Source organism: Oxyura jamaicensis, chromosome 8 (assembly GCF_011077185.1).
Source record: "Oxyura jamaicensis isolate SHBP4307 breed ruddy duck chromosome 8, BPBGC_Ojam_1.0, whole genome shotgun sequence".
In the NCBI taxonomy this organism is placed as follows: domain Eukaryota; kingdom Metazoa; phylum Chordata; class Aves; order Anseriformes; family Anatidae; genus Oxyura; species Oxyura jamaicensis.
Window position 1 is genome coordinate 11,113,910 of NC_048900.1, and position 17,099 is coordinate 11,131,008.

The 17,099-nt window shown below is 38.0% G+C and overlaps 1 protein-coding gene across 4 annotated transcripts in view; it reads right to left on the reverse strand.

Moving 5' to 3' along the window:
• The window catches only part of CEP350 (centrosomal protein 350), a 71,254-nt gene that overhangs the window by 18,583 nt on the left and 35,572 nt on the right, over positions 1 to 17,099 (reverse strand). For 3 of the 4 annotated variants that reach the window (XM_035333771.1, XM_035333769.1, XM_035333768.1), the window contains exons 20-30: positions 16,312 to 16,448; positions 15,835 to 15,954; positions 15,369 to 15,535; positions 14,657 to 14,853; positions 13,936 to 14,120; positions 13,197 to 13,284; positions 12,670 to 12,816; positions 11,762 to 11,919; positions 5,904 to 6,103; positions 4,362 to 4,570; positions 2,969 to 3,110 (exon numbers count right to left, since the gene is read on the reverse strand). In XM_035333771.1, coding sequence (XP_035189662.1) covers positions 2,969 to 3,110; positions 4,362 to 4,570; positions 5,904 to 6,103; positions 11,762 to 11,919; positions 12,670 to 12,816; positions 13,197 to 13,284; positions 13,936 to 14,120; positions 14,657 to 14,853; positions 15,369 to 15,535; positions 15,835 to 15,954; positions 16,312 to 16,448 — 1,750 coding nt within the window. Of the gene's footprint in view, positions 1 to 2,968; positions 3,111 to 4,361; positions 4,571 to 5,903; positions 6,104 to 8,822; positions 8,946 to 11,761; positions 11,920 to 12,669; positions 12,817 to 13,196; positions 13,285 to 13,935; positions 14,121 to 14,656; positions 14,854 to 15,368; positions 15,536 to 15,834; positions 15,955 to 16,311; positions 16,449 to 17,099 lie in introns of all 4 variants that reach the window. The other variant, XM_035333767.1, reaches the window with a different exon arrangement.

Here is a 17,099-nt window from a genome sequence, read left to right on the forward strand (position 1 = left end):
AGATTTTTACTGTTGTCAGGCCTTGTGTGGACGTTTTATTCACGGTGAAAGAGGGTAGTGTTGAGCTTAGACACATGGTAGATTAGTCTGTGATAACTTACACAAAGCTATGTGGTACGTCCTTGCTCCAAATTCAGTTTCACAGACCTTCCTAAGATGCCATTACTGACTGGAGCTATTTTCTACCTGATTTTTTTTCTTAATAATTTTCCTCTCCATACCCTGCAGTCTGCTCTTCAACCCTTTCTGCATTTTCTGCTTCTGTTCCATTCTAACACTGTCCCCAGCTGCTTAGATCCATTCTCTGCAGGATAACCACATTCTACCAGCAACTCTGCCTCTTTCATTATTCCTGTTGTAAAACAAGTTCTTGGTCTCGCAGAGCTCTCAGACTTCGAGAAAGACTGCCTCAGTGCCTCACTACTTATTCTTCGGCACCCACCCAATTATGCTCACCTGTTTGTTGCTTTTCAAACATATACCAATACAGAGCAAAACAAGATCCTGGCCTCAGATGGTGCTGCCACAATTAAATACGAGAAATTTTTCAAAATATTTATCTGATATAGTCTTATGGGAGCTGCTCCCTGTAGCTGATGCCCCCCCCTTTATCTGCAGTTCCTAACAGAAGGATCTAGGATGGTCTGCTTTTCTAATGCTTGATGTTATCTATGCTGTTTTATGGACCAACAGGCTTGGATTCCCATAAACTGCAACTGCTCTGCCAAAGGCCCTAGACAGTAAGTTGACAGTAATACCTAGTCAGCCAGCGAGAACAGCAGGACATTTTGCTAATCCGTTTCACTTCTCAAGACAAAAAAACAGCCATGAAGAATGATGTCATCATCAACAGTCAGCAAATCAAACTACCGTATTCTTTTTCCACTAACAACAGTTGTTAACCATTTACAGAAGTTTTAAGAAGCATGGAGAGAATGGATCTCACTTGGTAATCATGAGTACTTTACGATGTCACTGTACTTAATTCCTCCTGAATGGTAAGTGACCATTATGCAATTATAGCTTTTATTGATCAACTCATAAGGGAAAGATCTGCACATGCTTTCATCTTTGACAATCTTGTCTACGCATGCATCAGCACTGACATAGCAATGACTTCATTACTACTCAGCAGCTTGGAAGATTTGCCTGTTTACAATGGAATGATTTATTGTGAAATCAACATCATCTTGACGGACTTCCCCTTTCCTGTACAACTGTCTCTACCATTTGAAATAGAATTACGGAATGGTTTGGGTTGGAAGGGACCTTAAAGATCATCTTCCAACCCCCTTGCCATGGGCAGATACACCTTCCACTAGACCAGGTTGCTCAAAGCCCCACCCAACCTGGCCTCGAACACTTCCAGGAATGATGAAGATGGCAAATACTCCATTTTAAAAGAGTTTATTTTCATGACCATTGCTGCCTGCTATACTTTTCACTATGTGTTCCTCGAGTGGTTCCTCATTCAGAACTTGAACATAACTTTAAGGCTTCACTGGGTTGCAACCTGCTCGCCAGACAGAACACAAACACAAACTACTCAGTGCAAGTATCTAGGTGTTACATATTCTTTTCTACATCCAACAGAATATCTGCCTCAAAATTACTGTTACTGTTGCCCTTACATACATATTAAGCAAGAAACAGAATAAAAGATTATTAAGCTTGCTACATCAAGCACGTATGTCTCCAGTCTTCATAGTGTGCCAGTGAAGTTATTTCTAAATCACAAGCAGCAGCCAGTACATACAATAGAACCACCTAATTATTTTTCCACCAAAGACTTCCTAATCACTTAAGGAATTCAACCCAAGAAAAACTTATTCCTCTGTGGCTTTTATCTCATTTGCTAATAAAAAGTATCTTGTGATTCTGTAACAACCACACTGTGGAATACAAGATGTTTTAGAGGCTAGAAGCAAAGAAAGGCTCAAGATAATCTTCACAGCTCAATGGAGCTGACGATGGTGACCCACAGATGATGGTTTGCTCATGAAGTCCTGGAATCCATATGACTAACACGCTGTGAGAACACATCAGGGAAAGGACTGCTCTGTACCAGTGCATTTCTGATATTCCTTCCCTCAGCATTTACCGGTAGCCTGCTTAGATACTTGGTTAAAAGACTTGTGAGAGGGGTATACACAGATCTTGTATTTTGTAGCTCAGAATGCAACCTTAGGCCTTATTTTACTGCACACCATCCAAATCCTTCTCAAAAAAAAAAAAAAAAAAGGAAAAAAACAACAAATATTCATTTTCTTGAGTGCTTCAGTGTGATATTAATTGCTCCAGATAGTGATAATGCTTAAACATTACTAGATTTCTTCTCCCAGGTCCCAGGAGTACTTATTGTACCCACAATACCAAAGGAGACTTAGGACATGAGGAGGTAAGAAACTCAGCAGGTTTTAAAGATGAGCCTTATAAACCGAGAACAACTTTTTTTTCTCATGACCCACTGTCTTACAGGATGATTGTTCTGGCTGTGGACAAAGACATTGTGCTTATGTCATGAAGTGTCCAATTGCTATGCACATGCCAATGAAGGTTCAGTGGACTCACTTGTATGCCAGGGTAACAGAGCTGTATGGCTTCTGGAGCCAGGTTGTGTTCAGAAGGAGGAAGATCATGTTTATATGCTGCTGAACCATATTCTGCTTTCTTACAATAAAAGCAGTGGAGAACAGTAATTTATTAAAAGCACATCCAACCTTGGTATTTTTAAATTCTAAAGATACCTGAACTATTAACTCTCTTTTCATGCCTGTTTGCAAGAACCTGTGCAAAGATATACACCTTATGCTGAAACAAGCAAACTACAAATCACAGAACTCTAAAACCTAGCATTTTCCAGAAATTTGTCTGTCTCCCCACATATAGGTCTGCGTTTTAAATTTACTCATTAAAATGATTAGCTTTGAAAAAGCAATTCAAACCCAAGCAGATATTATACACTTACCTGACTGGGTCATAGATAAAGATTCATCAGACCAATTGTAGGATATCTGGTGAGACTTCACAGGTGAACGTAGCTGTCCTCCAGTTCTATGGCTGCCTTTGCTGGAATCTTGCTTTGATACAGATATGCTTTTGGGAGGAGACTGAGAGAAAAAAAAAAGGACAAATAAATAACTGTTTGTAAAGCTCAGTATGAAAGGAGATCACTGCCATCAGGACTAGTTTCAAGGAAAGACTGGCCTGGCTAGAGAATATCTCATAAGTAATGGTACCTATCCAGCTGCCTTAGAACAGCTTTAATCTTAATTTGCTAGACAATAAAACAAAAATACCAAGAGCAGCAATAACAGACTGCTTACTTTGAGAGTGGACTTCAGTAAATGTGCTCAGATTACCCTATTACTACTTAAGTGAACTGACATGGTTGTGACTCACAGGTGATCGATACAGTTTATGTAATTGTATTTGGTAAAAATTAAGGGAATAAAAACTCCTACTAAACACGCCCATGAATCCAAAAGGGCATTTCATATAAGAGGTGTGATATGCCATTCTAAATTACTAAAACAGAACCCTATTTCTCTGTAGCTATGGAAAAGAAATCTAAGAACAACTATTCTGGCAAAATGCTTCTTACCGCTTCAACATTATACCACAAATTTTTCCCACACCTCAAACATAACCTCTAGCTCAAACATAACCTCTAGCTCATATTAGATAATTTAATTCACTGTCTCCTCAGAAAACTCAAGAAGAAAGTATTTCTAATAGAAGTCTAGATGAGCATTTGCCCTCTCAGAGGCAGCAAATTTTCTCATTCAACACAGGGCAAAGTTATCAGGTTGATATTTAGCAAAATTATCAATGAAGCAGAAATAACAACTGGAATAGAACACTAGAATGGGTTTAGCTAGCAAGCAGACAACCCGACACCCAAGGGACTGTGTACCAGGTTACAGCTATGCTTCTTCATCCTATAACTATACTTTGGCATACATCACTCGCAAATAAAGCAAGGTGGAAAAACATGGCATAGTTTCCATGGCCTCAAAGAATTTACACAATGGTAACAAGCTAGCCTACAGCTAATTCATGCTGGTGAACTGGGTCAGTGTTCCACCACTTAATACTGCATACCTATGTGACATATGCAGAACATTTTGCAAGACTTCCCACAGGTTTAAAAGTATCTAAACTCTGTGCTCAAGCGATTTTTCCTCACCTCAATACTTCAAAGAATATATCTGGTTACAGTGTTTATTCATAGTAACATACAATGGTATTGCAAAGCGAACAATTTAATCTCTGCTTCAACAGTTGGAAAGGCTGTACTTGTGTTCTCTGACAATCTTTTAAAGACTTAAGAATGCATACAGCATAAAAATCTCACTCACAAGTTTGCCAGGTGTGGTAGAGGACTTGAACTCCTCAGAATAAATCATTTCTTCGTTAATCGTACTCTGAGCTGGGCTTTCTGGCTGCCCGTGGCCCATAGTCTCTGATGGGACAGACTCAGCAGCTAGACTGCCAAGATCTTCTGGGACAGAGCTTTCACTGTTCAGACAAGAGCAAGGCACTGGAGACTCTTCTTCACTGGCTGTTTCTGAGGCAGAATAATGAGAAAAAACAAACCACTTCAGAACTTGCACTGACTTAAATGCCTTCAGAGAAACTGTTGCCTGCACATGAAGTAGTAACTGCTACCAACACATCAAACTGGTGTTATTTCACTCACCTAGACACCCAGAGAGGAACATTTAGTATCAACAAGCACATTTATCAGAAAACTATGATTTAAGACTACCAAACAGTCTTAGTGATTGCTGAATGTCTAAAACAAAGTTTTTCAGGATATTCTAACATTTTCCAGACAACACACTCTAAAAAGATCATTATTAGGGAAACCTGTCCTTCCAGTTGGCCATACAACAGCAAGAGTCACTATTAGTCTGAAGAAGTCATGGTGGAGCATATAATCTGCAAGTCAGATCTTGAATTTAGAATTGATTGCTTCCTTTACAGTAGTTGCAGAAAACATTTTAATGTTATGATTTCATCATGAGTCTCTCAAATGGCAACAAGTAAAATAATAAGTTGGGTTTTCAATATTCCTGTTTACTAAATTCCGCAGGAGTCACAGCATTATGGAAGCAGCCATGGAGAACTATTTAATATTTGAGCAAAGGCTGGGGAGACAAATTTCTCTTTCTAAAGCAGGACCATGCTCCAATGCTTACTGGTAGGTACTGGTAATACAAAGTAGTGTATTTTTTCATCCAAGCCTCTGTCTTCAGCATGAGGAGTTCTTGCTCATGGGAACTTACTGACTCACACACAACATCTTTAAGCTGTCTTACAGATGCCTAAAATCCACATGACTTTTCAGTAACAAGGGTAATAGGACATAATTCTGAATTCCTTTTGCACACTGAAAGGATATTCTCCTGCTTTCTACAGTGGGAAAAATATATTATTTTGAGAACAACCCCTAAAGTTTTATTACCTTCTCCCACTGCAATCTGGTTCTCTGTAGTTCATGCTGAAGGTACAGTACAGTTAAGACAGAATGATAAAGCTGTAGCTCCCCAAATCTGGGAACATTTTTCTCACAATAGCATCACTTATACTAATTACAATAGTATTTTTGTTGTGGGGAAAAAAAAAAAAAAGACTCCAAATTGTATGTAGAAACATCTGTTTGACCTCTGCTGCACTGCACGATTAAGAAGGTACACAGCAAATGAGGAATCCCCATATAACTAAGGTTTAAAATAGGTTTAAAAAGAACAAGTCAGAAGATGACATTGAAGAGTGCAGAAATCAAGAGAACAACCACCACCACCAGATCAAAAAATGCAGGAAGTGGAAACCTACGCAATCGTATCAGATTGCTTTACTCTTGTCGTTTGCATCAGTTCTCCCCCACTTCCTATTACCTTTGGGCTCAGTTCTCTGATCCCCCAGTTCTTTCTTGGCTACTTTGTTTTTAAGCAACTCTTTGTCCCAGGCAGCCAGAGCCTGCTTTTCTATCCGCCGTATTTCGGCTTCCTCTGCATCAAGACAGCGTTTCCACTCCAGCAATTCTTCAGCATGTTGTCGACGCTGCATCAGCTTCTGTTCTCGCTTAGTTAGGAACCTGACAGACAGAGCAGAAGACAATGGAAAAGCAGTCGACCACAGTCAAAGATCCCAACAGCCCGAAGCTCTGTCTTCTAATCCCCAAATTTTAGCTGTTCAGATTGTTTCCTAGGGTAATATCCATACTAGTGACTATGTCCTAGACTTCTGATGTGCTGCTGGGGAAAGGAGTAAAAAAAGATTATTTTTTATTTTTTCCTGTAAAACTGCTGCTTAGATTTTAAGAATCTTCAACATCATTAGAAGTGCTACTAAATACTCAGTAAAAATTGACAGGGCCAGTTCCCAGTTTTAGAACATGAGAAGTACCTGTGGCATTAAACTGGAACCCTCAAGAAAGCAGTGACTGTTTGAAAAATGTTCCTTTCTTTTTGCTAATTCCAATGACAGAGAAAAATATTGTAGCTCCAACTGCCTCACAGTTCTTTCTAAATACATAATTATAAGAGAAGGTGTTCCTGTATTAATAATCCTCCTGAAGGATTTACTGGAATTACTGGAGCTTTTATCCTTCTTCCTTTGAGTATCATCTCTGGATTGCCATACTTGGAATGTTAATTGTTAGTTGACAGCATAAAGAGCATAAGGATGCAGGACTGTTCTTCCTAGCTACTAACAGATCTGGCTACTAATTTAAAACTAAGAGTAAATAAAAACCTCGTGCTGAAAATTTGCAGATCTTTTTTCTTTGTGACAAAGATTTCTCAAGTCATCCATGAAGCCTCAGAAATGAGGAACTTGTGAGTTTGAATAGGTCTGTGTGCATGTACTAATTCTCTTTGCCAACCATCGAACAGAAGCATCCCTGGGCTTACTTCTAAATATTGAAGTTACCAAGAAAATAGCATTCAACCTTTAAGATAGGAGCTAGAAGCAACTTCAACATCAGCTGCATGTACTTCCTCTCACATGCCAACTCTAGAGAAGAGTATACATCAATCCATTCAGCTCTTGCAGTGAAATTCTTAACACATCACAGAATCACTCTTCAGAAAACATGATTTGCCAGATAGAGTGCTCAAACTGGTACAGAAGGTGTGGTGCCTGAAAATGCAATCTTCAAAGTCCTGTGATATTTTTCTTTGAAAGTGCCTTTATAATTTGTCATTTTTAATACAACCTAAATACTTAGCATCAAAGTTCTTAAGCTGCAAAGCAGTTACTAATTTTTGCTTTTTGATCTCCTATGTGTCAAACAATCCTCTTATATAGAGGGACTGCATTGAACAACTGGGTAATCTGCAGGTCTCACCTGCTGAGGGACTTTTTTTTCCTATTTGCTTGCTTAGTGTTTCTCAGTCTGTTCCCTGGAAAAGTGAGCTGGCAGTTCATCAGAAAGATTAAGATTCAGATGAGTCCTCCTCTAAGAGGAATTCAGATCAGGTGGAAAAAAGGGATGATGTAAAGGTAAAAGTTTCAGAAGTGAGTAAGATGTGCCCACAGTCATCTTTACTATAGTCAAAGCAAGGGTAAATGAAAAGCACAAGCACCTCACAGACTGTCTGGAATACCTGCCACCTTTCAGTTCACAGGTGCTATCATTTCATGTATTATCACTTGCTGTAGATAAACATCAAACATTGTCTACTCTTAGGGAAAACTGACCGATTTATAACACCAAATTTAGATTACCGGTGGTAATTGCACTATAAACATGACACAGACAGTCATGGTTGTCGATGTTGTCTTTAACCAGCACTATCAAATTTATCAGCTCTTACTTTCAGTTACACATCAGTTCCAATTAGTCGAGCAGGTCATATATTTGGAACTTGTTATGTAGGTCATTACTACAGCAATGATCTCAATGCAAAAGGCAACTTCTTCCTTCACTAGTTGTTTCATTTCATTAAAATATCTGCATCTTCACAGATCTTGAGAGAGGCAAGTCCAGTTGGAATAAAATCAAAGAGAAAGGCTGAAATAAATGGATTCAAAAGAGCAAGATTCCTCAACAGCAAACGTCAAATGAATTAACCCAGAAGGCCACAAGTGGGAGCAGAATTAACTCAATGACCATAAAACTAATCACCATACAAACACTAATAACAGACTACCAGTCAGTCAAAAGGAATGTTGAGAGAGAGAAAGAAAATTCCAACATTCGTCCTTTAGGAAGAAGCAGATTAAAGCAGCGTGGCTAAAGATGCAGACCCTTTTATAACCCTGGGGCATAAAAGGTCAGAACCACAAGGCAGCGTGCATATTGCCTTAGTATTCAGTACAATCTAGAGGGTTCCAGTTGTAACACCAAGGGTATCCATTCATCCTCACCAGAAGGGGCACCTTTGGGGGTAAGGCAAAAAACACATCATGTATTTACAAGGCAGGAAATCTAGATGAGCAAGGAGGAAGCAGAAGCACTCGCATTACATCACCATGATTTTCAAAGTCTAACTATTTCTCTGGTGCTAAGGTCCAACATTTTATCTGCCCATTCCAGAAGTGTTAACCTGCACTTGTACTGCATTTATATCCAACGTACACTGAGTTTAAGGTCAAACTAGGCAGTTCAGCAGCTATTCTGAAGTAGACAGTGGGAGCAAAGTGAACTGTCTGCTACTCAGAACACAATAGGAATAATAAGAGATTAATCCGGAAATAGTAAAGTGTCAAAAATGTTCACTGACACATCTGATGAAGAACTTCTTGACTTTTTAGGACTGAACAGAGCATGCTCTATCAAAGAGTCTATCACTTGAGAAAGGTACAGTTACCTGACCAATTGGTTGTAGATATACAGCTGGAATTTGGGGTGGAGGTTGGGAAAACAGACACTGAGAGAGGCCCAGTGGTGAGACGTAAAGACAGAGAAGAAGTAGTGAACAGGAGAGCAGTGTCTACAAAATAAGGAGGAAGAGTTTAAAACTAAGCAAAAAAAGGCAGAAAGAATGAGAAAAGGACAGCATCTAGCAAAGAACTTTTAAATTAATTGCATTTAACCTAACACCTCAGATAGAAAAGCTGTACATTGTTATGCAGAAGGTAATAGAACACATACACTTGTGCATAAGTTAGAACACTTCATTTTCTGTTAGTCAAAGGCATGCTACTTTCACATCACTGTGTTTTTCCTTAAATTTAGGAAGGAGTTTTATTACTCTGATGCAAACTTCCACATGCACCTATTGAAATCTCAACCCGAGCTTTTTGCAACTTTTGATAATTCTAACCCTTGATAGAGAGCATTATGAGCACTGAACAGAATGCTGTGTTTGCAATATATACAGCTTTGCTAGTCTGCAACTCAAAACACTTCCATTCACCCAGTGAAACCTCAATAAAATTACTGCTCCAAAGGTCAGTGCCAGTGGAAGCCCAGAAAAAAAGATGAAATAATTTATTTCAAAAACAAATAAATCCAGAGGAAATCTGAAATATACCTGTAACTCAACTTTCAGATGCTATTTTGACCCTGTGATAGAACGTAGACGTGGTCTCAAAATACTCACATATTGCCTCTTTCATCTGAGATACTAACTGCAGACAGAAAAATGCCTATCCTTTAAAAAAAATCTACATAAACTGAACACTGTGATGAAAATGATTTTTCCAAATGGAAGACTATTAAGCTAAGTAATTTATAGAAAAATACCATGCTCCGTATAGCTCTGCAGCAACTACAACACAGCGTAAGCAGCATATTAAGGAAAGAAAAAGCAAATGAGCATTTAATCAGTCCTTCTGTTGTACAGATTGCCATTAAAGCTGCATATGCAAGGAAAGCAAGGGCAGACGGGTTAATTCTCTTTGACAGAGCATGCTCCTGTTCACATGCAGGCTATGCAGATTCATGAATAAAATTAAAACACAACAACTCTTTCATTCCCCTTTTAGCAGAAAAGCTGTATTAAAGACACCTCATAGGTAAGGATATTCCCTTTGCTACAGAGTACAGCAAGTCCAGCTTAGCAGGGCTTCCCGGTTCATTTCTCTAATCCTCTTGTACTTTACTCATCATTCAACTTCTTTCCTTTTGTAGTATCATGCAATCTGATCAATTCTCTTCAAAACAGACAGCTTCCTATCATTACAGCCTAAGCAAAAGTCTTACTCTATTATGACAATGTTATTCTTATGCATTTTATAATTAAGGACACAAAAATAAGGTACCAAGTTGGCACTGCTTCTCAAGAAGTGTTGCTATTGCTATCAAGAACACCTGCAAAATGTGTGCAAAAGCCATACAGTCAATAAGACTGAAGTTCTAGAGAATTATTTATGTTTACAAAAAATACTACATCCTCTGACCATATACAGCAATCAGACAAAACCATAAAAAATGCATGACCACATGCATTGCATCACATGTAAATACAACGTCCACTTATTCTTCCTCAAAGCAACTGTTTCAGCTAAAATCCCAACATACACCTTTTGAAAAGTATACGCTGGGTGAGAAATATTTTGGACTTAGAATTAAAATGTTTTTAAGGGTAAAATACATTCTGTATCTACTACGATCCTTTGTAATACTAAGGACAATTATTTACTAATATGCAGTTCTTACTGGAATTCTAAGTGCTGCTAAGGAACAAAGGTACATTGAAAAAATAAGATTTTAAAATTGATGTTGACTAAAAGCCTACCTGATAAAAAGTGGCAAAGGAAATCTTGAACACAAAAATATATTCATGATCTCTTACAGAATTAATATCAAAATTCATAACCTGTAATTTGGTTTTGTAACACCATGTTTCCATTTGAAACTTCATATGTTGAATATCTGATGAAAAATAAGATAAAGCCATAAAAAGAACGTGCTCTTTCAAGATTTTTCTTTTGAGCCTATTTTTAAGTGCCATCTTAAGCCATTTAACCAACCTCAACACATACTTAGGAAAAGAGTTCACTGCTACAGAAGTGAGGTGTTTTCCACATGACTTGAAAAGCTAGGAGTTTAGTTTTGGAAACGTCGCTTCAGAAACTTGATACACCATTTGTAATTTTATCTGTTCAGTGCGTTTGATGTTTTTAATTGAGGTAGGATCTAATTCAGGCTTGAATATGAAGACTAAGTAGAACATGTTTGTTTTTTCTTTGCCCCTTACTTAAAGAAATCCTCAAATACTGTTTTTTCTTTTGTTTGTTTGTTTTAAATCTTCATCATATACATATATATGCAGGTATGGGAAACGCGCTTCCCAGATGACTACAAGCAGCCATGGTGCTAAGGAGTCGCACACAGCCTGCCTTTACACATGGCCACACTTGACTTTTGATGTTTTCTCTGTTAGGAGCCTCAAGACAAAAAACATGACAAAGATCATCCATATGAACTAAAGTGTGGTGACCTACCTTGGTTACAAGATCATAAAAATTGTTTAAGTGATGACTACTACTTGTATTAACTGGCACAGGCCAGAGTTTGAATGGGTTAGTCTCAAATAAAAATTTAGGGCTTCACACTAATGAGCACATGCTGCTAAATATTGTAGGATATTTAAAGCAGACAAAGCAATTCCTGCACTGAAAAGATGCAGAAACAATTTATTTGATTCAAAACAATTTAACGGGTGAAATCAACAGATTCCATCTTAGTGATATCTATACTGCTGTAGTCTTTCTGATGGCCATTTTTAGTGCAGATACTGGCCAAACTACTTTTTTAATTAAAGTAGTAAACTTTTGTAAAATAAAAGGAAACTTAAGTTACTTTTCGTCCATTCTGCTGCGCATTTTTTTAAGTTTCTGCATGATGCTACTAGTCTCACTGCTGGAGATTGAGATTGGGGAAGGGCTGCGTGTTTCTGCATCGGTTGGAAGTGGGCTAGAACCATTGCTCTGTTTGATGTCATCCTCACTGTGAAGTTCCTGCAATTAAAAGTTAAAAAAAAAAAAAACAAACAAAAAGAAACAACATTAGAAGTATAAAAAAATGGTAGAATAACTTTTCAAAATGTGTTAATCAGTCTCACTTCTCCTCAGATCATCAAATAATACATCTAATAATATTTCAGGTAAGTCTGTACACCTGCAGATTTTATCTTTATTCTCCAGCTTCATTTCATTTGACACCATTTTTAGTACTCCCCTTATCACTGTAATTTAAGTTCTCCCTTAACTACAGCTAGAACAAAAAATCTCAGAAGAATTCAGTTAACCACACAGGAAATCGATCCTTACTCTATTACTATTACTAAGCTTGCGTCTCCAAAATTTTGTAAGGAGTCAGCTAGTTATCAAACCCTTTCCTACTATCTCAAAGATGTGAGCAACTTATTTCAATAACACTGAAACACACAAAGCAGCAAGTTTGAGTTCTAGAGCTTTTATTTTAGTTCTTTGGGGTCTGGTAAGTAATCAAATGGAATCAGAGACTGACATCACCAGCTACTGCCCAGTTAAAAGAAAACACCTGATACTTTTGGAAATGTGTTTATCAACAGTTTGAAGAAATTAAACAACTAAAATTGCTGAGATATACAAGATGAGACAGTTTGGGGGAGATAAAAATTTCTAAGTGATAGGTCCAATCTAGTACTTTTTAAGCCTGTAGCTGAAGTCAAATACCAACTGCAAAGCCAGAGAGGGAAGATTCCAGTTTCTGTACTGAACACTTACCAGCTTGTTTTCTCCTGCAGATTTTAATTTTTCCTGCAGTTTCATTGTAGTCTGACGGATTCGTTCTATCTCCGCCTGCTGTTTAAGGATCAGCTGTCTCTCCTTCCGAGCAGCCTTGTTAGCCTCTTGAAGACGCTTAATTTCTGCCTTTTAGGTATAAAAGATTAAGCAAAAGAACTGTGACAGACAGCTCTTGAACACATTCTGAAGCTGTCAGTGTCCATGATATGGAATTATTGAAATTATGTGATGAAGTAACTAGCCTGCAGCTTAAGCAGCAGAGAATAGAATATCAATTAATACATCCAAATCTCAACTTGTGAGATTACTGATAACAGAAGGACCCTTTAAAACAAGGTATTAAATCCTATCAAGAAGTAAGTAAAACATATGGTTGAGAAATACTGCTAGTTTTCTATCCAAAAACCTGGCACATAGTTTTCTCAATTCTCAACTTCTACAATGTCCAAAGCATTTAATGACCACACAGAGGTATCAACAGGATTTTCCTAGAGGGCATCAATTACCTTTTCCTGCTGCAATCTCAGCAGCAGACCACGCTGCCTCTTTCGAATAGGGGGCATCTTATCATCCTCTCCCTTGTCTCGCAAATGCCTGAAAAATCAAAAGAAGGACACCTAGGTCACTACCTCATAATCATTGGTCAGGCCCACAATGATAAGCAGTTGGAATAAAGTGTCTGGTGGGAAATGTCTCTGGTCTTTTTCTCATAAAGAGAGAGTGATTGTGAAAAAGCATTATTAAGTCTGGTCACCACTGTTTAGGAGTTTCCCTAGGTTACTTCAAAAAGCATTTCAGGACAAAGATATGTTAGGTTGGAAACAAATCATTAATGACAACACACACCCAGATTCATGCAATTTGACCTGAGTCAGCTAAAGAGACCTCAGGCGGACATGAAGCAAATAAAATCATAACCAGGTGATAGTTTTATATATTCTTGAATTAAGACTTGTAGAGCAATGGATAAGAACTACCTTCTCTAAGAACAAACATTGGATGTTCTACTGTTTCCATGAAATTCTTGTATCAAGCCATGTTCAGTGTAAACATCAAAGCACACTTACAAACTGGGTTCTGTTCTTTTCAAGTGATAGTAACATTTGCACAGATTACAGATGTCGGAAGTTCAACCACTGATATTAATGAGGGAGGAGTGGGGTAGAAGCAAAGCATCATTAAAAAAAAAAAAAAAGTATAAGAAAATGGTCAGTTAGCAACAAGGTATATTCAGCACTATCTTACTTCTTTTGATGTTCCAGCCAAGCTAATTCAGCTTTTGTCTTCTCTTTCAGAGCCTTCTCCCGGAGCCGAAGTAGTGAGGACTGATGAGCTGCTCGCATTTCCTCCTCTTTCATGTACTGCCTTACCATCTCCATGGTAAATTTAGAGAAACTATCTTGTCCCCCTGAGAATGGCATGCTTAGCTCCTGAAAGGCAAGACAAAATTGGCATCATTTAATAACAGAAATCCCAAAGCATTTTTCAATTACAAACTGTGTGCACATGTACACACACACACGCATACTTAGATGCATGAAGGGAAGCTTTTTTTTTTTCTTTCTAAGCTTTTGTAGACCAGCTTTTTCTGCACTGCCTGAGTAACAGTTTTGGGATGTCCTTTCATGGGGCAGAGAGAAGCATCCTCTTGCACCTCCTAGCTGTGAGTAGGCATAACAGAAGAATTCATCCACTGGGCTTTTGTAACCTACCTCAAAAAAATCACTCCTCTTCTCCAAAGCCACAAGAGAACGGGTAGAGAGGCCTGGATGGACTGTCCCGCAGTACAAAAAAAATAATCTCACTTGTACAACACTAACATCGAGAACGTTCATACAACTTTGTTTTCAGATGCTCAAGCAACCAAAGTTTGTAAAACACAAGCAACAAAGAATGGCTCACCAAGCTCACCAGCATGATTGAACTGGGATGGTTAATTTACCGTAACTGTGGTTGATTGACCTACCTTGATAGATGACAGAGCTGTTTTTTCTGGGGAGACTTCCTCATCAGAATCATCACGACTACCCCATTTCTTCTCCAAGTTAATTCTACGATGACTCTCTGAGGGCAGCAAAGACCGAAAAGACTTCTCTTCAATCTCATCCTCTGTCATGGACTCATCAAATTTCAGGGAACACTCTGTTGCAACTGAAGCGGAATCTGAGGAAGAAATCACAGAAGTGGGTTAATGCTCAGGCATGTACCACAAAGGCCATTTTACTCTGTCTCAATCCAGTATATTTGTGAGGGATAAGGACAGGAAAGACAAAGACTAATGCAGAAAAATGGGTTTTTGGAAGAGTGACCTTGAGATAGAGGACATATTACTGTTATCTAGATTAAAAAGACCTAATAGAATTCTGTATACAGGTATAAACACATTTTTGAGGCTCCCGAAACATCTGGTGTTCAGCTTGTTTATTCAGCAAGTGAACATCTGGTTACAGCAAAAAGTAGAATAGTCCACAGACTCCATCACTCTGATTTGCAAAATTTCAAAAGATTCCAATCTCACTGTGCCATCCTCTGTTTAAGAGGCTACCAATTCACTTGGGGCTCAGCTTTCTTTATGCATATTCCCTCATTTATTTCAGAAACTAATTCTGAAACAGCACCTGCCTCCCCCCACCCCAGCCTTCACCACCTTCAGATTCATACATGCAAATACTGCTAACCTTTTTCATCTGGCAGTGATAAAATACTATCACTCGGCAAGGAATCATCCACACCAGTATGAGCCTGCTCTTCAGTACTGCCAGTTATCTTTTCACGACGGGAAAGCTTTTTCTCGTTCTCCTTAGAAGATGGAACAGAAGGACTCTCTTGCCGGCTGCTGGTACTACTGTTTCACCAAGAAATATTTTTTTTTTAATTAAGATATTACTTGTACATTTCAAAACATTCAATTAAAGACAAAGCAAATGCCATTAGGGATATAAATCTTTGAGCTCTGGAATCTAAGACAGGTTTACCTGCTGAAGGTCTAATACCCCCTTTACCTCTTTAAAAAAAAACAACACTTGAATGTTGAAAGGTCTCAAATACCACTTTGCAAGTATTTTCAAAATTTTATTTCTTATTTATAGCAAAACCAAACAAAACAAAATGAAAAAAAACACACGTAATCTAATCTGTTCTCACCTCCGATCATGAACCTTTGATCTTGAGGATTCTGAGTAACTATCAAACACTGGTGAGTAAGTCTGTTTGGAGTCACCCATCTCCTCTTTACCTTGTGACATGGCACCAGATTCACATTTCCTGATAAGGAAAAGGGGTTTTGGTAAATCTATGTTGTCTTGAAGAAAAATATAGTTTCCATATACTTTTAGCAGAAGTAATAGCTAGAACTTATGAAAAGACCACTTAAAACCTTAGACAAGTTAAATCATACCATAAAATACTTAGAGCACCTTTTTCCTACTCCTTTATATAGACCTTCACATAATTGGTTAGCATCTCACTTTCAGGGTACTATTAAGGTTGTAAAGATGGAATCTAAGTTTTTCTTAAATGCTCACTTAATGTGACATCTTACAGTTTTCTTCAAGAGTAAGCTAAGCAAAAACTAACAAATCTTACTTCCCCATTCCCAAGACGTGAAACGTTTGGCAAGACCTGTTTGTATCAGTTTGGGCTCTCAGTTGTTTCACGAACTCTGAGTGATGCTGCCGTTGGTGGTCAAATAAAGTGGTGACTGCAGCAGCTGGAGCACTTACAGTATCTGAGGTCTGGGTTCGAGCTAACTCTGTCATCTGAGTAGAGTAAAAAACAGAGGAATATAATGAGCTTCTCAGCATCAAGATGTTTTGAAAAAAAAAATAGTCATTCTTGCACGCAATTTACTGATTTATTGAATGAACATGTAAGAGTTTTGAGATGTTTGTAATTACATACATGTCAGCCTTGGTTGGAAGAGGTGCATATTGCTTTATAGATCCATATTCTTTAACTTATGGGGAGTGGGATTGTTAATATGAAACTAAGATATGTGATGCAAGACAGCAATTATTATATCATATTCTCATCAAGTTAACCGAACTGTTCACTACACTGATCTCCACACAGCAGAGCATGAATGCAAAGCAAATCAAAAAGAAAGCAAAGACCTAATTACAATTAATTTTTAAAAACGTGCTGGAAACGACATTTTCATTTGCATTAGAAAGTGCATCTTACCCCAAAAGTAAGAAATATTAATTCCCCGCAAAAGGGAGCAACAAATGTAAATTCCAACATCATGCAAAGTACCAGGTCTAAAATTGGCTACCTTACATCAACAGCCATAAATCTTGCTTTTCTAATGTGATTTGCATATGAAATAGATACAGGATCAAACTTGGAGTATAATGCTTACAAATTAAAGATGTTATGTTCACTGTAACCAATCAGTTCTGGAAGAACAA